Genomic DNA, 27175 nt, shown 5'->3' with positions numbered 1-27175 from the left:
AGCCAGATAAACACACCTACATACTGTATTGATTCCTTTATATGAAGTTCAAAAGAGGCAAAACTAGTCTATGGTGGTAATTCAGAATACTGGTTACCTATAGGCGGTCGAAGATGACTGCAAGGGACAAGGCAAGACTGCTGGACACTAAAAATATTATCTCTTGATCTAGGGAGTAGTAACAGGGGCACGTACGTTTGAAAAAATTTATCTTGTTATATACTTAGGATTTGTGCATTTTGCTGTAGGTACGCTATACATCAATAAAAACAACAAATGTTTCTCAGAAAATCAACATAAGACTAACAGCAACTACATTACAAGTGAATGAATATATGTATGACCATAGTTATACATATACCATTCTACTAAAAGTTTGCTTGTTTATACCTTGCCTTATTCTCCGATTGAAGGCAATATATATATACATCTGAGTAGTAGTTAAGATATTGGGGAAAGATCTTGGGTTTGGAGTCAGACAGATCCTAGGTTCAGATTCCAGTTTCCTCATTTACTAATCATGTGACTTTGCCCTCTCTGAGTTTCAGTTTCCTGTCTATAAAAAGGGGCTAGCAGTCCTTACCTTTCAATGCTGTAGTGAGAATTACAGAAAGCAGACCTTTAGTACTTGGCACATTCTGTGTACTCAGTAAGTTATAAACTACTATCACATTTTAACTTTCACCAACTCTGTGGCTCAAATCATAATCTACCCTTTACAAAATCTAAGCCAATGCTTGCTTAGTTGGCACAAACATTCACAGGATTCTGCATATACTTTAAAAGGTCACTGAAAGAAAAGTCACTTAAGAAAAATAATACTAACTATACTAAAGATACATGAAGTTGACTTCATTAATAATTTCTATAACCAATCCTTCAAAAATAGGAAACGATGCCTAAGGTTGAAGGACCAAGACCATAACATTTGAACCAACTCAGGGGACCGGTCTGTTAAAAGACGGAAGTTTTGAAGTGGAACAGGATAATGCAACCTAGGAGTTCTCACTAGTACCTTAAGCAAACTGGCAGTAGGTACTATCCAGATTGAGGACACACCACAAGAATAAAGGCTTCTAAGAAGGTGCCTGGTTGAGATGTAAAGGATTCATATTTCTCTAAGACACAGAGGTCCCTCTAGGAATCTCCCAGAATCGAACATTGAAGAGTTCCTTCCAGATAAGCTAAAAACTCACCAGAAAAACTTTGATCTTTTTTTACAGGGCACCAACTCAGCAGCATCAATGAGGACATCAACTTTCAAGGCCAGATAAGCACAGATTACACAATCTAGCTTTACTGAAGACTCTTCACTCCAAACTAATTTTTATAGGGACTGGGATGGGGGCATGTATGTAAAGAATACAAGGAGAAAAAATGGTGGTAAGAAAAGGGAAAGACAATCAACTGTACCTGAAGTTAAGCTACTGATGTAAATAATACAAACTACAATAGTAAGGTTTGTTTAATGGCTCACACACAAAATGTCGCTACCTTTTTACCACAATATGTCTGAGGTTTATAATTACTTACTTGTTAAATCATTTGAGTGAGTGAAAAAAAAATCTGTATTTCTTTAGAAAAATTCGTGGAAAAGTTACATAAGCAATTAACATCAATTTGCATTACAAATGTTGCCTGCTATTGCAGTAGTTCAAATTATTCAAATCTTTACTGTAATATCCTCACGAGAATTTCAAGATACTATACTATCAAAACGTACTGTCAATGAATCTGCCAAGCCTATATTCCTGCTTGTTATCTTGTCATAAAGAAACAGAAGAGCCCTTCTGAGTCATATGACGATCTGGATTTTAGTTAACTTTCTGATTTTCAATTCATCTACAGATGACTGAAACGTCAAATAAGTTTTCATTTTTATTTTCTCTTTCTGAGGGCTTTGTCCTCAGCACGTTAGCTCAACAGCAGCTAACAAAACAGGGAGAGCTCCTAAAAATAGATGCTTTTTAGTAAAGAAGTAAGAAATATTTTGTTGTTTTGTTTTTAGGACTACCACCCTCCCCTTCAACGCTGGCTGCAAACTTTAAGACTACTTAATCAAACGTCCACAATCTCAAAGCTGAATATTTTTAAGAGATCTCATAGTTCTTTCGAATTTGCCAATTTAAAAACAAAAGCCCAAGATTTCATAGATATCAGCTCTACCAATATGTTACTATGTTCTCAATTGCACAATATGCAGTATTAGTTTTAAAATTTGTTACAAAATAGTATATTCCATGTGCTTTCATTCTCCGCTTACACCAATATCAAATTAGTATTTATTAAATGCTACGTGTCGATACTATGTTAAAAGTATTCATGAATTACCCCATTTAGTCCTCACACTACGCTAAGAGGCAGAAAATATCATCATTGTTTTACAGATGAAGAAATAAAGCTCACAATAGTACAACTAGTAAGCGGGGAATCAGTCACAAGCCAGTAAAATATTTGAAAACTACCTCATTGAAGATATAACTAACTGACAGTAAATGTTAGAATTAAAGAGTTCTCCCTAAAATGTTTGATTGTTCAGAAAAAGGTTTCTGAAACTACCACAAAAACTTGGAAGGGGAAAAAAAGATGCTTACAAGCTAAGATGAAGAACATATAACCAACAAAAATGCCAAGAAGTAACTCTCGTTTTAATATTAATGTGGTAAAAATGCAGCAAATGAAAATAAGTAGCAAAATATCTTTATACCTACATTTATCAAAATGTCAGACTGCCAAAAGTGACAACCAAATTCTCTGTCTTCCTTGTTCTGATGTCAATGAAGATGATTCATAAAAGTAGAAATATATATATATAATGTAAATGACATGAGCAGCAACACAACTCTTCAATGAATGTTGCTAAACAGCAATACGAGATCATTTTATATAAACTAGTTTTCAAAAATCCCCGTTTTTTTTTTACTGCATTTTAGCCTTCTATACAAATCCAGAAGCCATTTTACTTGTGTTTGTATAGTTTCACAATAAAAATTAAACAAGATAAAAACATTAGAAACTGTTTTACTTTTTAACTTGTCAAAACAACTGACCTTATTTGAGAGTTTACTAGTTATTTTTCACAAAAGGTACTTATAACTGAAATCAAATAAATGACATTGGATAACTGTTAATAACAAAGGCAACAGAACAGAAGCAGCAATGAGGATAGCTGCATTAGTCCTTGGAAAACATTTTTCCCCAGGACTCTCTGCTCTTATTATATTGTTGCAGAATAAAATACCCACTCTAATTTCTCACCCTAATATTCCTGAAACTTTACAATCTCAAAGCAGGAACTACTTCAATTTCATGTTCCTTTACTAATATCTTGCTTACATACATGACATTGTCTACAGGTAATCACTGGACATTCTGTTTTCTTTCTCAATTGCTTGCTCAGGGGGCTCTTTGAATTTCTCCATTACTACTGATGCTCTCTCATCAGCCTGTAAATGTTCAGGACTCTTCCATCCTCAAACAAGTCAGAGCAAAACAAAACAAAGCCCTCCTTTCCATGCCCTTCTAGCTCTCCTTCTCACCACCAAACTTCTTGAAAGGGCCCTGTCTATTCACTATCTCTACTTCCTAAGCTCCCACTCACTCCTCAACCCAGCATGATCTGGCTTCTGTCCTATAATTGAATTGCTCTTACAAGAATTACTTTACTTGAGCACAAAAAAATGGAAATGCATAGGCACAAGCATAGGCCTCTGTTGTTGACCATGTGTCCTCCAGAACCTGGCTCATAAGTAGGAACTGAACACATTCCTGTATTAGTGTTCTTGCTCGTGCATTTATTCCACTGACTACTCTTGAACTGACTCCTCCTCAACCTCCTTACAACATTTCTATACCCCTAGCTCTTTTCTCCTAGTGCTCCACCAAATAAGTTAGGAAATATCTAAGTTCAATCTAAGTAAGTGTGATCTAAGGGAGGCTGGCCTGAAATGTGACACATATGAAAGAAAACAAATGCAATCGTTTGTGCTACAATATGTCTGAAGAAAGAATATACTGAAAGGGGTAGTATTCATATGCAAGCTAGGGAATAAAAACAGCTAAAGGACAAAAATGCGTTCAGATATTTTTTAACAGGCCATAATTTTTACCTTTAAATCATGTAAACAGTGAACACTTGATTGATTTGCGGCAGTTTCTCAGCGTAAGTGGATACGTCAACTGTTGTCATCAGAACATGATGCTACTCTGGATGTCCATCTAATTTCCCATGCTCTTGTTCTCTGCTGTCAGTGACTTTCTTTAGTACTTCATGTAAAGTTTTCCACAGATTTTATATTGAGCCGACATGAATAGCAGACATGCTTTGAAAGAAATTTCTTGCTATAAAGATTTAAATTAGCATTCCGGTCAAGACTAATAAGTTAAATAAACCTCAAGAGCCCAGGGAGTTTGGGGGTAAAAATGCCTACCTACTTTGTGGACTTTCAAAACTAAAGACACAACTCTAGTCTGTAACTAAAATATATACACTTTGGCAGGCCCTTACCAGCTGCCCTTCCCTTAACAGTGCTACTCTCTATGATTTTAAATGTCTACCATGAGAGCAACTCATTTTTTAGGAAAAAATGTATCTAGTAAAAGTTATAAAATTGCAACCAAATATACTTAGAATTTGATTATCTGAGCTAATGTGAAAGGAAGCAGACAATGCCTTAAATAGTCTAAAACTCACATATTTGGCCTTAAAATACAACCTATGTAACAGCAGATTTCCCTCACAATCTATGTCTTTGACAAGTGCTGTTAGTCTTACTTTATTTAATTTGTTTCTTGACTACCCATCAACAAAAAAAAAGATGACCTAGAGACATGTGAGGAACAGAAGGAAACCAGATAATGATCCAGGCTTAAAAACAATCATTAATTATTCACAGATAATAACATGTAATGAAATTCCTGGGGTGAATTATCATAAAAGTTTTGTTTGGTTGAAAAATAAAATATAAACACATTTCAAAATTGTGCTCATGATAGTATGTGTGTGTGGTATACACAGGTAATGCCACAAGTAGGTCTACCAGTATCAATAACTTTATGGGAAACTATGGAAGGAATTCCTATGGCAAACAGAGTTCTAGCTGGTTGACTTTTTAATAGTGTTATAGCTTGGTTTAAAGTTTTACTTTCTCTTGAGAGACAGAAAGGCTAAAGGGTAAAAAGAAAAAAAAAAACAGGCAACATTTATTATGTGCAATACACCATTATACCTTTGGTTAGAAATTATTTGAGAATTAGCCTGCCATATAAAACAGAATGTTTCAACCTTTTCCCCCTGTAACCCACAGAAGAAATACATTTTGCATGATGGTCCAAGATATACAAACGTGAATTTTAAAAAAAGTTTCTCCAAACAATATTTACCCTTACTTTCTGCGTACTGTTGATATTTTTAGTTCTCTTTCTCATCTTAAAAGCTGGTCATGATCCCCTGAATTGTTTTTACAAACCTAAATTTATAGACCAGAAATAGGTCACTGCCCAAAGTAAAAAAAAGAGAGAGAGAGAGAGAGACAGAGAGAGAGAGAGAGAGAGAGAGAGAGAGAGAGAGAGAGAGAGAGAGAGAGAGAGAGAAGAATCTGGCAAAAGGGACATTGAAGAATTTAGAGAAAATGATTAAAACTTAGAGTCAACTTCCCCCAAATACTGTTAGTATCACTGAGGTTAGGAAAAGGCAGCGAAGATTCTCCATATAGATGTTGTGAACAATGTGAGGTAATTAAAACAAAAGAAAAAAACAAAAAAGAAAAGCTGTGACATTTGTCGATAGTTTTTCCCTTTAAATTATGTAAGCAGTGTAATTTTGGCAACTTAAAACTTCTGCAGTAGTTCTACTCCGGGTATTTTCCAAGCCATCAACTCTCTGGTAGTCAGTTTTACAAGAATAACTCATTTTACAGTCTCAAAGCCATTGTTTAGTGTCTGCTACAAGAAAAAAATTTTTCAAAATATTTCTGTAATAACTCTTAGCACAGAATTTGTATTGCTCATGTCAATAAGTCTATGACAATTACAAGAACTGTTTGCATATATCAGTTTTGTTCTAGGTTTAACCCACCTCGCAATAATACTATCATTTTCTTTCCTTCTGATCCACTTCTTCTAACTCCAATGATTTCTTCCAGCATATAAGAGGAGGGAACAGAGTTTCTTTTAGAACAAAGAACTCCAGTCCTTGATCTGGTGCTTATAAGGACAAAATATATTCTAAAATCACATTATTTAAATGAACCAAGTAATTTGATAAAATGAAAGTGTTCCTTTTCTGTTTATAAAAATTTGCATAAAATAAAAATACTATTTATTTTTCAAATTCATACTACCCTCAATCTTGGAAGCAAGCCACTTTAAAGATAAAATTAAAGATATTATTGGTGGGAATACATATTGGTTCACATACTCTAGGCAATTTAGTAATATATCAAAACTTTTAATACACATGCTTTTGACTAAGCAACTGCATCTGCAAAAATGTATCCTATAGATGCGTTCATATATGGATAAAAAGATATTTCCATAACAATGTCAATCCTCCATTGTTTTTTAAAAAGCATGTGAAAACAATTTAAAGATCAATAAAGAATAGGGTAAATAAAAAGTATAGCCATTAAAAAAAGATAAAGCTATATGCCTAATAAGGTATCTATTTCTAATAAAGTAGCATTTCTAAGAAGCATTCTCTCTTGATTCTCCTATCTTTTCTTTTTTCTCCTTCAATGGACCTGCTTCTTTTGCCTACCTTATAAATGTTAGTGTACCCCAGGCCTTGGCCTCCCTATATTCTTAGCCCTGAAAGATATTATTCAATTTGTTTTTATACGCTCATAATGCTCAAACCTCCATCTGTGAGCTGCCCAACCTCCAGTTCAGCTTACCCAAAAGCCTTTTTAAATATATCTACCTTAATGTTCCCCAGATTATCTCATACTCTCCAATTTCGAAACTGAAGTTCTCGATTCAAAAAACAAACAGAAACCATTTGTTCCTATAAAATATTCTGATTTTTACGTCCAGAAATCTGAGTATTACTCCTGACTGCTCTCCCTTTGCTAATCCCCTCCCCCAAATTAAATAAACTACGAATTAAATTCTTAACATTTCTTAACTATATTAATACCCATGACCAATACTTTATTTCAGGGCCTCATTATTTTTGGTCAGGATCACTGCAAACCACTTAAAACTCTATGTTGGCTAATATACTCCTTCTTTGCTTCAGCCAGACAAAACTACCCCAACTCCTCCACCAGCACGTTACCTTTAAATTGTCACATATACCATTTCTTCTAATTTCCTATTCTTATCTGTCTGCAGAACCCATTTATTATGTCTTCAAAACCTATTGATGCATGAAGTTTTCTGTGAAGCGACATCACCAATATTTAGCAAGTCACTATGCGATGGGTACTGTGAAAGGTGCTTACTCATACATTAACCAATTTAATCCCAACCATCCATTTTATAGATGAAAGAACAGGTTCAGAGAGGTCAAATAATCTGCTCAAGGTCCCACAAAGAGGAAGTACAGAAAGTAGGGCTCTAACATTAAAGTCAGTGTTCTTATTGTGTCAGGTTGCCAGTCTGAATTAAGCCTTCTTTATATCCATCTTTTTTATTATATTTAACAAAGTGAATCAAATTTGTTTCCATGTTTGTCTCCCCTATTAGACCACAAGCCAATGCTTCTCAATTTTAGCTTTGTATTAATTTTTTAATAGAATAGGTTGGGCCTGAATATTTGCATTTAAAAAAAATTTTTCAAATATTATTTTGATGGTTAGTGAAGGTCGAGAACGGCAATGTTAAGCTTCCAGAGGATAAGACTATCACTAGACTTTATAACTCTGGGGATGACATAATGTCTCTAAACTCACTGCTAAAAGTAAATTAAAAAATAGTACTTTTTCTTATAGTTTTCCTTTACAATTATTTTGATTATACAAATATTTTTTAGTTCTGTCATACACATTTACCTGAGACTATCACTAAGAAATTTAACACTCTTAAGACTTCAAAAACAAGGACGTTACAATATTAAATCTTCAATATCTTTCATAAAAATGAAACTTGGAAAATTTCCTTAAAGGATCAAATTTAAATTACTGCAATAATCCTTGAAACAGATATAATAATGTACATAATTTAAATGTTATACAATTCTCAGAAAAAATAAAGCCACACTTAAAAAATTAATGTTTCACTCACAGTTGACTGTTGAATGAATATGTGAATAACAGTAACAACAAAGAAATTTTTTCCCTTCCAGAAACCAAGGTCACTTGATTAAATTTCATAATTTTTATTTAGATGTAACACTTGCACTGTGCTTCAAGTTAACTTCTGAAACCAAATGAGATAGAAAGCGATCATTTGCTGATTTATTATAATATAGGGAAAAGAGTCTGAAATATGAAAGGAATGAGAAGAAATGTTGATTTAACCACAAATAAAAAGTACTAAATATTCAAACATTCTGTTTGGGTTTCGAGTAAGAGAAAATTTGAATTTGATACCTGAAACTGTTGGTACAAATTTTTTTTTAGAAACAAAGATGGTATTAAAAACATTCAGTGTAAAAAGAGTTAAATTATTTCTTAATAATGATAGGTTCATTACTTATATTTATCTATCTATCTAATCATTTACTTATTTATTTTTATTTTGGGCGAGGCAATCCTCAGTTAACCTCACAGATTGCAAGGACCTTGTCAGTTTACAATCCCTTACTTTTTATGCCTAGAGCACCTGGTCTTCCTAGGTGGTCTCCCATCCAAGTACTGACCAGGCTCAACCCTGATTAACTTCCAAGATCAGACAGGATCGGGCTTGTTCAGGGTAGCATGGCCATAGACGGAGTCATTACTTTTTATAAGTAGCTACTAAAAACAAAAGCCTTAAAAAAATAAATCAATGCTTCAGATTTTGATTGTTACTGCAGCAGAAATATTTTATCTGCAAATTGTCCAGGTCAGCATTTCTGTATCTATACCATAAAGATGGGATATAAACCAAAGCAAAACAGAAAATACTATAGAACATAAGAGATGACTAAGAAGAAAACAACAAAAACACCTAGGGAGGGTAAGTGAGGCAGAAACATTATTCATTTTTTTCATTTAAAAAACTGTGGTTTCATTAAGATGTATGCAAATTTAAAGATCCTACGCTTAGAAGTCTTGCTATGAAAAGTATTCTTTAAAGTCAGCATTTCAAGAACAAAAAGATATAACTTAGGAATGGTCTACTCTATTAACAAAATTGTTAATTTTATTTAACATAAAAATAATTCTTATTTTAAGTTGTTTTGTTAAAAAAAATGAGAAATGCATTTTTAAATGCTTTTTCAGTATTTATGAAGATAATTACATAATTTTTCCTTAGATCTCGTAATGTAACAAAATACCAATACTTGTTTATAATTGTTTTCAGCTTATTCAATATTTAAGGAAGCCCAGTTTGTTTTCTGATGCAGGAAAAAAGTTGTTTCCAAATAAGCATTGTGTAAGATTACTCAATTGCACATGTTGAACAGGAGTATATAACTTATTTGACCTAATTTACTCTTTTCATTTTTATAAGTAGGCTTTAGTAAAAGGCGAAAGATTTATACAATGTGAAGAAAAACCAGAGCATTGAAATTTTCTTATAAGTATTAAACATAACCAAAGTAGCAGTAAAGTTTTTCAAGATTTCATCCAGGTTCCCTTTTTACAACTCACACTCACACAATCTTATTCACCTAAGGATTTAATTGCCACATTCTAGGACTCCCAGATTGATCCCTACAGTTCAATCCTGAAACATGAGCTTCAGTCCAGTCAAGCCAACTTTCTACTAGGTCCTCTCTACTTCAATTCCTCAAGACCTCTACTGAGCTTAACACAAACAGAGCTCAAGCTCTTTTTCCTCAAATCTGGTCTTCTTTCACAGCCCTCTAACTCAGTGAGTGAATGACCCCACCATTCATGCAGTTACTAAGCCAGAGACTTAAGATCTACCCCCCTCCCCACTATCTCTAAAGAATGATTTTTATCTCATAAATCCCTCAATTCTGGAATATCTCTTTCCACTTCCCTTGACTCCATACTGGTCTAAGCAGACTTTTATCATCTAAGCTAGTCTCCTTAATTCATTTAATCATGCCCAACACAAGTAATCTGCTAAGTTAATCTGATCATGTCAACCCTGTGCTTGTGATAAAGATTTTTAAAAAATCTTTAACAAAGTCAATAAGCCAATCCCATCTCTTCAGCCATATTCCTTCTCCCTTCCCTCATTTTTTTCAATGTTCTAACCTAAGCCTTCTTTTGAAAAGCAGACAATAACAATTTTTTATGCCACAAAGCCTTTGCACCTACATTCCTAGTGCCTAAAACATTCTCACATATCCTTCAGTTCTTAGATGAGGGATCAATTCCTCAGGTAAGCTTCCTAATACATTGCTCCCAAGTCCTCTTACATATATTTCTATCAGAGCATGAGAACTGTAGTTAAGTTATAGTTTGGAATCAAACGCTTATAATTTAAAAAATGACTATGCAAACTGTGTACACTGTAAAAAACATAATGACAGGCTTAAATAATTTTTAAAAACCTATTTACTACTTTCCAGAACAGAGAAGTCAATCTTATATTTCTTCTTCATAGACAAATCAGTGCCATGCTCTAAGCAACACTGTCCACTTGAAATACAAGATTTATATACAATTTTAAATTTCCCAGTAGCCAATTAAAAAGAAACACGAATTTAATTACATTTTATTTAACCCAAAGTATTAAGAATATTTTTATTTTAACATGTAATCAAAGTAAAATATTGGCTTTTACAATATTTTAAGTGTATTTTACACTTAAAACATTGGACTAGCTTTATTTCAAGTGCTACATGTGGCTAGTGGTTACTGTACTGGACAACACAGTTCTAGAAAATATTCTATTTCTTGTACTTAAGTAGTCAGAGTTATTTTAAAAGAGCGTTAAACAATTTTAATCTCATATTAAAGAAGGGCATGTCTCACATCTAAACCCTTCAAAAAATTTAAATTATGCAAACCTGCATATTTATTGATCATCTGAGATTACAGAAAGATGACTTCTCTCAACTCCTGCTGACAGCAGTAATATTGTTATTACAATCTTTTGGCAAGCAATTGGTTTTTCCTTTGACTTAGCAACTCCACTTATAAGACTCAGTCCTATGGAAATAACCAGGGACAAAGCCAAAGGTTTACATCCTTTGTGTTCAGAAATGCTTTTCTATGATGGCAAAACTGGAAAACCCCAATCTCTAAAAAATAGCAGAGATAACTTAAAATTCACTGGATGGCATTCTACACAGCCTTAACAATCATGTTTTAAAGAATACTTTATAACATGAGACATGACTATAATTTAACAGTTATGTAGAAGAAAAAATCTATGCGATATGATTCATACATATATGTGTATATACATATATGTATATGAATAACATATATCCATGGGGGAGAACAAAATTAAAAAAAGAAAAAACCAAAATATTAATAATTACCTCTTTGCAGTGTGATGACTGATGATATATTTCTTCTATTATTCCTTTTAATATTTTTTGATACTACTCTGCACTAGGCATTAAAACAGATGGGTCCTTGCCATCAAGAGGCATACCAGTTTTCCTTATACTTTCCCACATTTTCCAAATTTTCTATAATAAGTATATTATCCTTTCATAATCTTAATAACCATAAAAATAATATGGAGGGATGCTAATTTTGACAAATCGGCTATAAAGCGACATTTTGGGGTCAGCTAGGGAAGAATTTGAATAAGGCCTTGAATACTGGTTTAGATGAAAGCTTCCTGACATGGTAAGAGGAGTCTAGTACACTAAAACAAAACTAAAAACCTGAAAAAACAGTATGTTCAATAAGATTCATTTTGGTAAAAAGTGTACATATAGAAACAAATATAGAAAATATGTGGAAAGATACGTACTAAACAGTTAACAGTGGGGATCTCTGGGTGGTAGAAATTTTTGTTTGTTTGTTTGTTTCTATTTTCTATAATGCCCCTGTATGCTTCTATGCTAAAAGACTTTTTAAAAATTATTTAAAAAAAAAAAAACAAATTCATCCACTATTACTGAACTTCTATGATATACAAAACTGCTAGATTCAATAAATAGCAGAACTGAGAAAAAGGAGTCATCACCTTTAAAAAAACACACTAACGATTAAGGGGAACAATGAATACAAAAGTAAAAATAATTAATACAAGGCAGAATATAAATAGCCTATTGAGTAAAAGGTAGTTATAAGGACTCTAAGAAGATCTCACTTGATTGGGAAGAGGAAGAATGATGAAATGAGAAAAAAGCATGAAGGAGAAAGAATTTGAAATGGGAAAAATTTGAAAGTAGATAAAGCATGGGGCAAATGTCAAGGAGCAGGAAGTTACATAATAAAGTTTGGTTTGAATGTAGGATATATGAAGGGAGTGAGGCAGTATTCCAAGCGCCTTGAATTTTCAGAAGGTAATAACTAAGTTTTTGAGTTTAGCAATGGGTAAATTATTAAAGGTTCCAATTTGAGAAACTGTCCTACCACTTCTCATCACCTCTATTGCCACTATCATCTTGTTTCAAACTGCTACCATCTCAGATTAGCTGCATTACTGTAACCACCTCCTAACAGAATTTCCTGCTTCTACTCGTGCCAGACAGATCCTTTTAAAACATAGATTATGTCATACATCTACTAAAAACCCTCCAATGGCTTCCCACCTCACACAGTAAAAAGCCTATGCCACTGGAATTTCTACCAAGTTCCTATGCCACTGTGCTCTCACCCTCTAACTCTGATTACACCTACTGTTTCTCCACTTGCAATTTCTTGAATATTCCAGGCATACTTCTGCTTCTACCACTCTTCCCATTATTCCATCCACCTCCTTCAAGTCTTAAGACTTCTCTGACCCAATCCTATATGAAATAGCAATTCTCACCAACCTCCCACCCCCCGCTCAATGTCAAAGTCTGTGCTCCTCTATTCCCCTAAACTGATTCTATTTTTCTCTATAATACTTAACATCATTTATCATCTCTATATTTGTTTCCATACTCATACACAAACAAGCATGTGTGCACACAAACGTATATAGAATTGAAGCTCCACAAGAGTTTTTTCCTTGTTTGTTCATTTCAGACACACAGAACAGGGCCTGGCATCCAGCAAGTGCTCAATAAGTATTTGTTATATGAAAAAATAGGAAGAGAATACATGCCGTTAGTATTTAGTTGAATGGTTTGTGGCATATTTTAAATATTTACACAAATAGAATCTATGGTGGATTTATTCTAATTTACTTGATTTTCCTCTGGGAACTATTCACCAAAACAGTGCTTGTAAATTAAGCTTTGAACATACCGCCTTTAAATTATTAGCAATTTATCTTTGCAAAGTTTACTTAAGTTAGTTATTTGGAATGGATGATAATGACTAAGGAATGCTAGGACGGAGTCTTAAATCTCCTTTTCTTCATATTTTATTGCTCCCAAACTAATGAGCAATGACTCCCCACCTCCCAGATACTGTATACTTTTACACCTTTTCCCTTTTTCAGGGAACAGATCTAATACAAACCTATGAGCCCCTATCCTAGGGTAAGGCCAGAAATAGAAACTAGGAGTGTGATGCAGGGTTGTTGAGATGGTTGGCGGCATTAAGAGAGCCAGGCAAAGGGAAATTATTGCCAAGAAACCTCAAGAGGGCAACAATACTTAAATACTTTCAAGTTAAAGGTTCCTTCTATTTTAAAAGGAAGTCAACACAAAATGATATTCATTCCTTCCCCATTCTCTTTTAAAACATACTATCCTGAAAAATATAGCAATACTTAAATAGCTTTTTAAAAGAAAAACTTGAACTTTTTAATTATGATTTCATACATACAACAAAGTTTATGTAAAAAATGATCAATAACCATCATCTGGCTCTGCTGAATCTTAATCTTTTTACCAAATCTGCTTCAGATTTATTTTAAAGACAGTAAAGTAATTGTTGAAAATTCATGCCCTCCTAGATCCTTATCTTTCTCCAGTTCTCCAGAGGTAACTTTTATTCTGATTCACTATCATTCCCATACATGTTTTTATACTTTTGCTACATACTACATGATTTCAAGAAAATATACTGCATAATTTTGTATGTGTTAATAGTATATTATTTCCTGTCACCTAAAGCTGTTTGACTTTAGGCGAGTTACTTAACATGTCTGTGCCTCACTTTCCTTTCTGAAAAATGGGGATAATACTATCTACTAGCTTATAGAGTTCTAAGGACTGAATGAATTAATACACCGTAATAAATCACTTAGAAAAGCATCTTGCTTATAGGAAGTAGTGTATATCAGTTAGTAATCATATAAAGTTGCAAAAGGACCTGTGTTTGTGTGTATGCATATATGTATGTATGTATATGTGTGTGTGTGTGTGCGCGCGTGCGCGCATGGACTGAGAAAAGATTAATTACCAAAATGATACATGTAATCCAGATAATACCAGGTATTTTCAAAATAGAATAAAAATTAGAAATACTTTAGAAGTTCAGCCTACTAAAAAAGGAATTGAAAGTGCTTACAAATGGTTGGTAACACTAAATTATAATACAAACATTTGATTTAAATAATTTATAACTGTTTAAAAATACCTAAATACTTAATGGCCTCCTGTTTTGGGTGTAGGGTTGGGAAAGGAGTATAATCTGTCTATATAATGCTATTTAAAGACTTCTTAAACTCTTAAAGGAGGCACTTAAAATTTCACACAAAATTAAACATTATTTGATACTGTAATTTTCTAAATTTGTTTTTAACTAACTGTAAGTAGAACAGATTAACATTTTAAATGATATAATACAATTCGCCTAGATTATAAGATTTTCATAAAGGCAACTAGATTCCATAAAATTTATTAATGGAATCATGGACACATTATCTTTGTTGCAATGTGGGATTTTTTTTTAATAAGTCTCTAGATCAAAACCTTGGAAAACATCAAGACTTAAATGCTCTACGTATTTTGTGAATTCTAGTCAACTTTTTTAGAGCTTTTTTAAGATTTAAAAATATATCCGTGCTTTGAAGATCAATTAATATATCTGGCTGATACAAAAATAGAGGAATTAGGTCTAATGAACATTTACTAGGTGCCACTTACTGGGCTAGATGTTTCACACAGGATCTTTTAATCTGTGTGAAAATACCTTCATGGACAAAATTAGAAGACAACCATAGATACTTTGTTTAAACACGTATACTTCTGCAAAGAGTTAAAAATGACTACTACAAAAGCCAACATTCAAGCCGGGAAAGAACATAAAATGTAGATAAATTGTACAAACTTGATCAACACAATTGTGTTGAAACATTGTTTCCCCTAGAGTTAAGCACATATCTGCGTCTAAAATGTTAACTGAAAGCAACAATTAAATGTAACATTAAGGATTAAACTGTCTCCCCTTCCCATCCTCCAAAAAACAAACAACTCCCCCCACTCCCCCCAAAAAAAATCTCGAGTCAGAGATCGTAGCTAGTTTTTTTAAGGGAAGATTAAAGTTCAAAAGTAAAGTTCTACTTTCTTCTCCTAAAGTAAGAACTTTGCTTTTCATTTATCTTTTCCCTCCCCTGCAGCCTACTAATAAAATATTTACGAGTTAATCCTTCCCTGGCTCCAAAAGACGATTCAGTGGGAAACCAAGCTATAACTGGCATTAACCTACAAGAGAAAAACCTAGCCATTCTCGGTACTTTCCTAATGAAGAAAGGGTCCTATTACCATTCACCCTATACTGTGCCCCTTGCCCAGGCAAGACATTAGCACCTGCCGAACTGGGAGCTTCAAGAATGGCCCAACTTTTCGAACGCAATCCGGGGAGAAGACGCAGATTATTTCTTGAGTAGTGCAAGAAGGAAGCCGGTCCTCTCAGGGCCGTCTCCTCTGCCTGCTGGAAGATTCAAAATTTGCTTGCTTCAGAGACCCTTGGAAGAAGTACACTCCAGTCGCGGCCGGCCTCCGGCCTGGGAGAAACAGGCAGTGTTTACACCTGTCACGAGGAGGGGCGGGGGGTGGGGGGAGAAAGAGAAAGCCCAAGCAAAACCCCAAACTTCTCAGCAGCTCGGGGGAGGGAGCGGCCGGCGAGGAGCTGCGAGCAGCTGGAAAGAGAGGGGCAGGGCGAGTCCGCGGCGAGTGGGGAGGTGGGGACAGCTCACACTTCACCGGCGGGTGCCCAGGGCAGCGAGGAGGAAGCCGTCGGCTTCGGGCGCCGTCGCTGGCTTCCCCGCACCCGCCGCGGAAGAGGGCAGAGCCCAAGCCGGGAGCCCGCAGGCCCGCAGAGCCAGCGCCGTCCCCGCAGCCCTCAGCTCCGCGGCAGACAGGTGCCCCCGGCCGCGGCGTGGGGCTCCGGCGGGTGGGCTGGGTCCCCTTACCCTCGTCCCCGAAGCGCGGCTGGGGGAGCAGACGGTGGCGCTCACCTGGCTCGTCCGGTGCGGCCGCGATGGGCATGGCTCAGGGGCCCGGGGAGGAACTAGCTCCCCGGGGAAGGACCGGCTGTTCCGACGCGGAGCTGGTGAGAGCGGAAGGCAAGATCTTCGCAGCCCTGTCAGCGAAGCAGCGCCATGGACGCCCACCCGGAGTTTCAGCGTTGCCGCGGGACCCCCATCCCATTACCCTCCGCCCTCTTCCGTCGCGGCCGCCTCCACCTCCTCCTCCGCGGAGACCCCCCGCCCACTCCACACACTCTCCCATCATGCAGCGGGGGAACCGCTGCCGCCTGTACGTCACTTCCGGCCGCAGGTGATTAGGTCGAGGCTGGGAGCTGGCGGTGCTGGGGGGACGGGGGGAGGACACTCCAAGGGAATTAGTGTCACAGTAAGCTTACCCCGCGCAGGCGTTGTCGCGCAGAGCGCCGGCCGCCATTTTGGGTGAGGGCAAGTTGCCCTTTTCCTTTACTTCCCTGCGAGTCATCGAGCTGGGGAGGGCGCGGGGCGGGGAGGAGGAAGACGTCCTTCCTCTGCTGTGCAACGAGGCAGCGCTCCCCCCTGAGGGGTAGGCGCTCTTCAGCTGGTTAACGTTAACGTTCAGCTTAGGACCAAGAAAAGCCTCTTGCTCTCCAAATTGCAAAGGGTTTGAAATACAGAGTCGTATCTTCTCCACCAAAAACCTACTGGGGAGCACTGCCCTTTTCTCCCCGAAAAACGACTTTTCATTCACCGTCTAAGTCTCTTCCTCTTTTTAATTTAGGTATCCGAAGAGGAAGCTGATAACAAATAAAGAGGAGATGGTTATAAATTAAACTTAAGATAGGAAGAGAGAAAGCAGCGCCGTACCGACAAATCGTCTTCGAGACCAATAAAAACAAAATCATAATTGGGGATTTTGCTAATGAATGGAGAAAGAGGTCATTTTTCATAGATGCTGTCGGAGACTCTGATGAAACTAAAGAAATCAAATCAACTGCATTTCTCTACCAGAGTTCATAACATCCTTCTATCAGTCTTGAGCAGTTGATCATTTGCATTTTTATAAGCCTTACCACTCCTTTATCATGAAATATTAGAAAACTGGCCACTGTAAAAATCAGACTATAAGGCTACAAAGATTATTGTTATCGTCCAGGATGACGGGGTCTTACCCTGCAAATCAGGAGCCCTGTCGGGGACTCTTTCTGCTCACGGTTGACAAACCTGTATCGGTAACCTAAATGATTTAAAATAGTTACGAAGAGCAAAGCTCAGCTGCTACGCAGAGAAACAAGGATGGAAAACACCCCCTTCAGCCACCGAGAAGTGTCCACCCCTTTAAGTGGAGGAATTACACAATTCAGGGAAGGTACGGACAAAAGCAGTTCATCACGGTTTATCCCGCCTCTGCAAATGTTCTAGACAAATTAACTTGGAGCGCTAAAATAGACCGGCATTTGTCTCTACAACCCAATCACTGTAAGATATATGGAGACTGCATCACTTTAAATTGGAGTATCAATTTCTTTGTTTGGTGCTGGATATTTTTGTTATTGTTCAGTCACTAGAGCGAGAAAAATCTATATGGCTTGTCAAATTTATTCCTATTGTATTTCGCCCCCTGCTGGTTTAGCTCTCGTGCAAGCTTAAATATACCCATATATATGTCACTGTAAATGTTTATTGACCAGAAAGAAAAAAAGTATTTGTGTGTGTGTGTGTGTAACTGGAAATTAATTGATTTCAGATGAACACATACTTGTTTAATCCAATAGCTCTACTATCGGAATAATGAAAACATATGGCAAAATCTTAATGCAGACCCTAGAGTAAGAAAATGTTTAAACTGAAATTTAAATATGAAGGCATTAAAAAGAAAACCCTGATTTCAGAAAAATGTCTTCCTGATTTTTTACATAACATGTAAATGCAGACGCCAATCACTTGAGGACAACAATTAAGAAATTAGCGTCCAACTTTGTCCGTGGAACTTAAGTAGCTATTTGGGCAGCTGACTTGTGAGTGCAATCAATCAAGTAATCTTACACGCGATTTTGAAGACACCATTTCAGTACTATGAAATCATATTATAAAGTAAAGTCTCTATCTCCGAATGTTTTTAAGATGATGAATCTGTGGGAAATATAGTGATTAAAATTTATTGCATTTGGGTCCAATGTGTTTACTTTTAAAAAAAATAATGACTATAACTACATTACCTAAGATTTTGCATCAAGAAAAGAATAAATAAATGACCAATTATCATTTGTTGTATTTACTTTGTTTTTTCCTCCAATGCAGACTTTTTACAAAGTTGTAATTGTAACATTAGTTGATTTCATATCCCTTTTTTCACTTAAATTATGTCGTAAGCATTTCCCCTTATTAACATTTTATAACATCTTAATTTTAATTACATACATAATATTGAATGAAGTAGACATACTGTAATTTATCCATTATTAGTGAATTTTTTCCATCTTACAAATAGTACTTTAATGAATATTTTTTTGCATGTAGCTTTGTCCAGTTTTAGGAATTTTTTCACAGTATAAAAGTGATTGAGCCAAAGGCTATGTATATTTTATTGGCACTCAATCTCATATTGTTTTCCAAAAGACTATCAATTTACAATGCCACCAGTAATATAGAAATGTACCAAATTTAGCACCTCTTCACCAGCAGTGGATAATAATTAAAAGAAAAAAAAGATTGAATTCTACTTTATAGACTAAAGGTTGAAAGGAACTTAAATTCATAATGTTGTATAAAAAATCAACAAACAAGCAAAACCCCAACAATGTGTTCTTGAAAAGTAACATACATACACCTATACCTATGAACAAACTCTATTCAAATCACTTTTTATTCAAAATCATTATGATTTTGTATAAATTGCTTAACCTCTCTGGACCTGAGTCTCCTTACATGACAAATGAGAGAGTGAAACTAGACCACATATTTTCAACTCTATTAGGACAAGTAACTACTGTATTTAGCACAAATATTTCTTTGAGAATATGGCCAATGTTTTGGCCCTTTCTACAGAAAATGCTCACCCCACACATATGCTCAAATTTCTTAGACCCCCTAAGGCTCATTCATGGAAAAGCGTCTGTGAACCACAGCTTAAGAAACCCTGCACAGATGATCTACAAGGTTCTTTTCATATCTAAACATGTTTCTGTGATTTTACTTTATAATCCAGTAAACACTTTCTAGCTAAATAGTATTTTTAGTGGGTAAATGAACTGTGATATATTCATAGATAGATTACTATTCAGCAATTAAATAAATTAGAGCTGTAAATATCAATATAGTTAGATTATAAAAACAAAAATGAATAAATTTTCAGAATGAACAAGAATTTTTCAATAAACATTACTTTAAAAATAAACCAATACTTTTTTATTTTTGGATATACATTTTTATGGTAAAATGTAAAAATATGGACTGGAATTGATATACACAAAGTCATTAAGGGCTAATATAGAACAGGTCAGAAAGCACAAAAGAAGACTATCTGTAATTGCAATGTTTTATATCTTCTAAAAAAAATCTGATGCAAATGTGACAAACCATTTACGCTTTTCCCAGTGTTATTGATATATAATTGACAATAATCATATATATTTAAGCTGTGCACTTGATATTTTAATCAAACCATTTACATTTAATTCTATGTGGAGGGTACACGAATATTTGTTTTATAATTGTGTTACATGTTCTATATTCATTTTTTCTTGGTTAAAAAATAACTTTTTCAGAACTAGTTAATTTTTAACTATTAATTGTGAACAACATCCTAGAGATAGTTCTTGATGTATTACATTAGTGCTAATATCTTAGATTTGCAGAACTTTTTAAAGTGCTTTTAAGTATCTTATCTCTTCTGATTCTTACACAGACCTCTGTAGAGATCATTAATACCAATTTACAGAAGATGTGATCACAGATTTTGGGATTTATACAAGTTTAAAAAATTAGAGATGGAATTAGGGCTAGAACCGTGATCTCCTGATTCATAATTCTTTTCCCATACACCGTTTAGCCTTCTTATTTTATAGAAGAATAATAATATAGTCTCTTCGTTTCCTCATAGGGAAAGAAAATTTGCCTCATTTTATAATTTAATATACTTTCCCCATTTTCCTCATATTTGAATTATTTTCTAATGGAGTTTTTTTCTTCTCAGAATGATTATGGTTAACAAGTGGAACAAACCTTCACTATAATTTAAAATATTGTGGAAATGGAATTTAAGCCATTGAAAAATTTGCTGAAAAAGTTTCAGCAGCTTGAGAAATCATCTAGTCCAAAAGCAATCTCTTCTCCTCCTCCTTTTCCAATTGTATAGATAAGATTAATAATGTCCTAAGAGGTTAAATGACAACAATGTCCTCTAGTTGGTTTGTAGAGAACCAGAAACCAAGTTTTATTTTTCTAATCCAGAGTAATCTTTATTTTTACTTCATATTATTTCTTGTTTGTTACAATCTTCTCTTTTTCACCAAAGCACATAAGAAACTAAAACTATTTGAGACCTAAATAAACTCATTTTTTATATGCTTAGCTGTCTGAGGCCGTAATATAAGATGTGTGGAAGATAAATATTTAGGTTAGATATAAATTATGTTAATCATATGGAATAAAAGTATAGAAAGAAACTTGTTTTATAATAAGAATACAATTAAACTTTTCGTTGTTAGTGTTTTCATTGCTGGTCTGATGGGGATTTCACCATTTTATACTTAGTAAAAGTTTGATGAGCAACAGAAGATTTTGTTTCTTAATCATTCCTACTGGTCTTTCTTGGGCTTGCTTATTAATTTTATTGCATAAATGATGAAAATTACAATTTAATGTGATAATTTCTGGACTACTGGATTGCTAGAACATTCTGGAGAAATATTCAACACATCAGAGCAGTACAGACCTTTACAAGGATAAAGTTTTGAAGGATAGGCTCCTGGGGGTAGGAATTCACGTTAATATGTAACATTTAAGTTCAAGACCTTAAAGACATTTCCTAAACATAGAGGGAGAGGGGCTAATGCCTAAACTTGACTCCTCATCAGCTGGCATTATTAACATGTTGAAATGACCATTACAGAAATAATTGCCTAATCAAATGTACTACTTAAAAAAAAAAATAACTGGAGCTACGTTATTCAATATGGTTGTTGAATATGCAGTTGTTAAGCACTCAGAATGTGTATAGTCTGTACTGAGGGGTGCCACAGGATTTTGAGGACCCGTTACAAAAATTAATGTAAATGATCTCCTTAAAAACTTAAAGGTATTAATTACATTTTAAATGTTATGTTAGATATAGTTGATAAATAAAGTCTTGAAATTTGTTTCCTTTTATTTTTCTAAATGTAGCTACTAGAACATTTTACATCACATATGTGGTTTAAATTCTATTTCTATTAGACAATGCTAAACTGGAGTATTATCTTTGTGAAAAACTTTAGCTTTATGTGGCAGTAAGGTCCAGGAAAATGTGACAGAAATAGTTTCATGCAATGTATACTTGCACAAAGGCAGAGATTACTGTCTTATTCACTTCTATATTCCCAACTTCAAGAGCATTGCCTGGCACATAGTTGATGACAATAAATATTTGTTGAATAAATGATATTTTTTTAAATCAATGGAATGAGTGTTTCTAGAAAAAAATTTTTTTTTACATATTTAATTGTTACTAGCTTTTTTGAGGCTTTGCTACTTATTGCGTTCTTCAGTGGTTTTATAGTTATCCTATCTTTAATTATTTTTGTAATTTGTCTTTTAAAATTAGTTAACATTTTACTGAATACCTTTATGTACTCAGCATTGTGCTGAAGAGCTATAAAGAAACAAGCCTTGGTTCTTGTCCATAAACAAAAGAGTTTATAATCCAGTTAAGGAGACAAGACCAACATACTTGAAACAACTGCCATCTTGAAACTTCCAATTCTACAAAATGAAGAACAATTAAAAACTGTGCTTCATAGGACTGACAATAAAAGTAACAAGATTTCAGAGAAGAAAAAGATCTGCTGAACTAGCTGGGGAACGCTTCACTTCGGATGCCCCAGTGTATCTAATTGGTTCTGCTAGAGGGGTGCTTTGCCAGAGTGCTTCATGCCAGTGCATCAGGCCCGTCCTTCCCCAGCCCCAGCCCTTCCTTACCAGGGTATTCAGGGAGCTTCTCTCAACTCAATGCTTTTTACTTACATGTGGTCGATCCAGGTCTACCGTTCTTGTGCTGCAACTCTTGAATTCTTTTAGGGTCCTTTAGAACCTAGGATATTCTATATTGCTTCAAGAACTTAAGGATAATTCTCTCATTGTTATTTCTTAGGGGCCTGCTACTATTTTCCTCCATGTTTTTAACATATTGCATGTTCTTCTGACTCCGAAGCCATGTTTCTGTGACCCTCGTAACTATCCCTTCTTCAAGTGATTGGTCAAGCCAAGTAGCAGCAGTCCCATGAAAACCACCAGTGACTCTTCCCTGCACCCTTGAAAACTCCTACCAATCCAATGCTGCTGAGCCAGAAGCTGCTTCCTGGCCTAAGCTAGATGTTCCATCAAGACTGCCCCTCACACTCCTCAGCTACTTTGAAGCGCATTGCCCGTAACCAGGCCTGGAGTGCCGGCATTCTGGTAGCTGCTCTGGTTATCATAAAGAGAAGCAGCTTAGTATATGGACAGAGAATTAGATATAAAGTGGAACAGACCCAGATCAAAACCTTAGCAACAAAGTTTGGAACCTTTCTGAGAACTTTCCTTAATTGTAAAAATCAAAACAGGGCCCTTTCCTCACAGAATTACTATCTAGATAAGATGAACTAATGTATATAAGAGATTCCAACACAGAGCTTGGTGCTGATCCCTTAATGCAAAACCCTCCTGACACCCAACTGACCCTTCCCCCAGACCAGTGGTTCAAAACCAGGAGTGATTTGCCCTCCCCTACTACACTCCCACCCCACGACATTTGGCAATGTCTGGAGAAACTTTGGTTGTCACAACTGGGGTGGGGATACAACTGACATCTAGTGGGTAGGGGCCAGGGAAGCCACTAAACATTCTGCAGTGCAGAGGATGATCCCTACAACAGGGAATTATTCAGTCTCAAAGGTCAGTAGTGCTAAAGTTGGAAAACACTGCTCCTGACCATCCTGAAGTTGCCAGTTGCTACTGTACTGTCTTAGCTAATTCTGTCCAGTGTGGCTGCTAATCCTGGTTTCTTCAAGGGTCTGCTACTGCTCCCAAAAGCTTAAAATCAGTCCAGGAAACAAAGGGCCCCATCTACTTTCTGGAGAACTCCCTACTGCTATTTTGAGTCTCTACTGGTGTGTTAGAGCTGAGAAAGACAATAATTCCAGTGTTCTGGCCTCTGGGCCCATATTAAGTGCATCAGACCCTTAATTCTTATAGCTCTGTAGATCCCATGAAGTAAATATTGCTATACTGCCTTTCTTATTAGGAAATCAGGCCAGATTTCTCCCAGAGCAGGCCATGAGAGACTTGTGCAGGGACTCTGCTGGTACCTTCCTATTGTCTGAGTTGTAAGAGGACTTGTCCTCAGACCCCAGCCAAGATATTTGCCTCCCTTCATTAACACCATCAAGATGTGTGCGTCTCCTCTCAAGTGAGTGCGTCAGCCCCAAGTCTAGGGCTGGGAAGCAGATAGCATCCCTGGGAGCTGGCTATCACTTCTCTCCATACTTTTAGTCCCACTGTGATCCTGAGACGGTTTTGCCTCATCCAACCTGGTGTACATTACTTTTGATCACTGCTCCCCAAACTGAAAGTCAAAGACAATTGGACACAATAAGTCTCCTGGTGTGAAGCAATGTGAAGTATACAGATCACAGATAAAACAGGCAGATCACAGCAGTAAGGTGATGGCAGAAGTACACAATATTCGTGCCAAATATATTTAACCTGAATCTAACTAAACTTTTACATTGCCTTCAGTTTACAGGAAATACTGGAGGAACAGGTTAAACAGGACTACAAAGAAACAATTATGCTGATCCAGTACTATTCTACAAAACAAACAACTTGGTCTTTTCAAAAGGTATAATTCTAGATTAAAAGAGACTACAGAGAAATAACAACCAAATGCAATGTGTGGTTTTTGATAGGATCCTTACTTGAATAAGCTAGTTATAAAAGACATTTAAGGGATAATTAAGAAATCTGGATATGGACTGGCATTAAATGATTTTGAAGAATTACTATTAATTTCTACAGATATAATAATGAAATTATGGATATGTATGAGAAAGTCCTTTTTGGAGTTGCCTAAAGTGTCATAATATGTATAATTAAAAAAAAAAACAGAAAAAACCCTATATACAAACAAATAAAGAAAATATGGCAAAATGTTAGCAATTATTGAATTGAATCTTGGTGGTGGATATGTTAGCATTTATTGTACTATTCTTTTTACTTTTCTGCTATTTTAAATATTTTCCTAATGAAAAGTTAAAATAAAAAACACCTGAGTCTACAGATGAGGTCTGGATCTCCCTTATGTTTATTTTCAAATTGCGTAATTCTCTAGGCAATCATTGTCAAACGCATAGTTCTGATTCTGGAGCAGCTCTTGTAAACAGTGATTTTATAAAGGGTTTTAAAGCTGTAGCAAGGAGAAAACGAGCAAGGACTGCAACTTCCAGATCAATTGTAATTAGTTTAAACCCTCTAATATGTACAAATATACTAGAATTACAACTTTGCTCAACAAGAAGCTGTTCTAATGCAGTGTTACTGAGAGAACAGTGGGAATTATATTATCATTAGTAGTGCACTATTTAAGTGGCAGTTCCAGCTGACACTTCTCTGTGACTTTCCAATACTGTTCTCCCTACTTGGAATGCTATTCTTCCTGCTTCTTATAGTGAACAATTGTCTTTTTTTTTTTTTTTTTTTTGAGAGCTCAGCATCTGACCTTCTTCCCTATATCTGGGAAAACTGCCAGTTTCTAAGTCTAGATGGGAAGAAAAGCCTTCCTCCCAGTATAAAAGCTGAAAGTTCCAGGGTGGGGAATTAAAGACAGCTGCAGATTGATTTGTCAATCTTTATATTTTTGAGACAGAGTTTTTCTTGCCCCCCACTTTTTTTTTTTTTTTTTTTGAGTGTGTGCTATTCTGTGGCTTGATCTGACACATAGAATGGGTAAAAGTGGTGCTGTGTACCTTTTCAGGGTGAGCATTAAGATATCTGAAACTTCTGACTTTGCTGCTTAGAACACTCTCTCTGGAACACAGAGACAACATGTAAAGCTTACAACTTCCCTGAGAGCACCATATTGTGGGACGCCCGATCTATGTAAAGAGGTCCTATGGCAGTGAACTGACCTGCTCTGTTCCATTTCTTTCTCACTCTTATTTTTAACTCAACCAAGTAGTGCTCAGCCAGTCGACATTGGCTGATTAAGTAGAAAAGAAATTCATTTAAATGATGTTAGCTAGCTCGTAGAAGGATATTAGGTAGCTGGCTGAGCTCCCAGTTCACAGCTAGCCATGTGAGTGAGCCATCTTGAACATTCCAGGTGAGCCTTCAGATAATTTTAGAGCCATTAGATACCACCTGGAGCAGGACTGTCAAGTTGAGCCCGGTCAACCCACAGAATCTTGAGATATAACTGTGGTTGTTGATGTTTTAAGCCAGTACGTTTTGAAGTGGTTCGTAATGCAGCAATGGGCAATGAAAACAGGCAGATACTTACTTTTCTAGCTTTCTTTGCAGCTAGGTGTGGCATGTGACCTAGGTTTTGCTGAGCAGATTCCTCTCCCCAGACTTTGAATTATGAATGAAGGCCACATGGAAGCAAGGACAACAGAGCACTTTTTCTGATGGTAGTGGTAACAGTTGCAGCAACTTCTGAAGCAGCAGGGGCAGGTTGTTCAATATCCAGGGCCAGTGGCGTTGAATATACCAGCTTCAGTAGCATCCTCACAGGACTAGATCTTTGACATTATTTTGGGAGATGTTTCAGACTGCATGGACTCTGATGTTGGTTCTTGAGTCATCCAGGAAATTCTGTGAGCTACCTAACATCATTTTAATAGACTTCTTTTGTAGTTAATCAGCCAATGTCAGTTTCTGTTGCTTGTGTCTAAGTATTCTGACACGCACCCCTCTTAAACTAGCTGGCTTTTATTTTTCCTTAAGATAAAATTCAAAGCTCAAGAATTACTCCTCCTGGAGGCTTCACTGACATATTTTGCCCAATTTCTTGCTCCTCTTTTAAATACCTACAGTGCCTTGTGTAAATCCATAATATTGCTCTTACCATATCCATTATAATCTCCAATTTCCTAAACTGTGTTTATTCCATTGGTATTGTATCCTTACCAACTGGGAAATAGAGCCAATCTCTTTCTGCTATAGAAACTGCACGGTGTTTGATATAGAAAAGTGATGCCAGGAAGAGGAGGGTATACCTCTGAATACTGTGGCCCATCTCAAGACTCTGAACATGGGTTCAAGTAGATCAATGTTCTAGGTGTCTCAAACTTCTTTCTTCCCTGTTGTTCTCAAAGCAGTTCCTGAAGTGGGGTGAAGCAGGGTTGAATCTTGTGTTATACTCAGGTATAAAAGAAAACCTATTAAATCAATACACTAAGAAATTGAGGTTGGTGGTTTGCAGCCCCTG

General features: G+C 35.9%; 2 protein-coding genes and 1 pseudogene across 5 annotated transcripts in view; 1 reads left to right on the top strand and 2 right to left on the bottom strand.

Moving 5' to 3' along the window:
- AFTPH (aftiphilin) overlaps nt 1-16801 on the bottom strand; it is a 59983-nt gene extending 43182 nt beyond the window's left edge. For 2 of the 4 annotated variants that reach the window (XM_016159836.2, XM_016159838.2), the window contains exon 1: nt 16525-16652. The gene's annotated coding sequence lies outside the window, so the exon portion shown is untranslated. Of the gene's footprint in view, nt 1-4109; nt 5533-16524 lie in introns of those variants that run through there. The other 2 variants (XR_001598815.2, XM_016159837.2) reach the window with 2 other exon arrangements.
- LOC118606106 lies at nt 8752-8870 on the bottom strand (annotated as a pseudogene).
- On the top strand, nt 12484-17596 carry LOC118605508 (WAS/WASL-interacting protein family member 1-like). The gene is made up of 3 exons (XM_036225051.1): nt 12484-12529; nt 15955-16846; nt 17294-17596. Exons 1-3 carry the CDS (start codon nt 12484-12486, stop codon nt 17343-17345), a joined length of 990 nt encoding a protein of 329 aa, XP_036080944.1. The 3' UTR covers nt 17346-17596.
- Nucleotides 17597-27175: the final 9579 nt, after the last annotated feature.

Source organism: Rousettus aegyptiacus, unplaced genomic scaffold (genome assembly GCF_014176215.1).
Source record: "Rousettus aegyptiacus isolate mRouAeg1 unplaced genomic scaffold, mRouAeg1.p scaffold_m13_p_7, whole genome shotgun sequence".
Classification (NCBI taxonomy): domain Eukaryota; kingdom Metazoa; phylum Chordata; class Mammalia; order Chiroptera; family Pteropodidae; genus Rousettus; species Rousettus aegyptiacus.
This window is presented reverse-complemented; position numbering and strand designations above follow the sequence as displayed.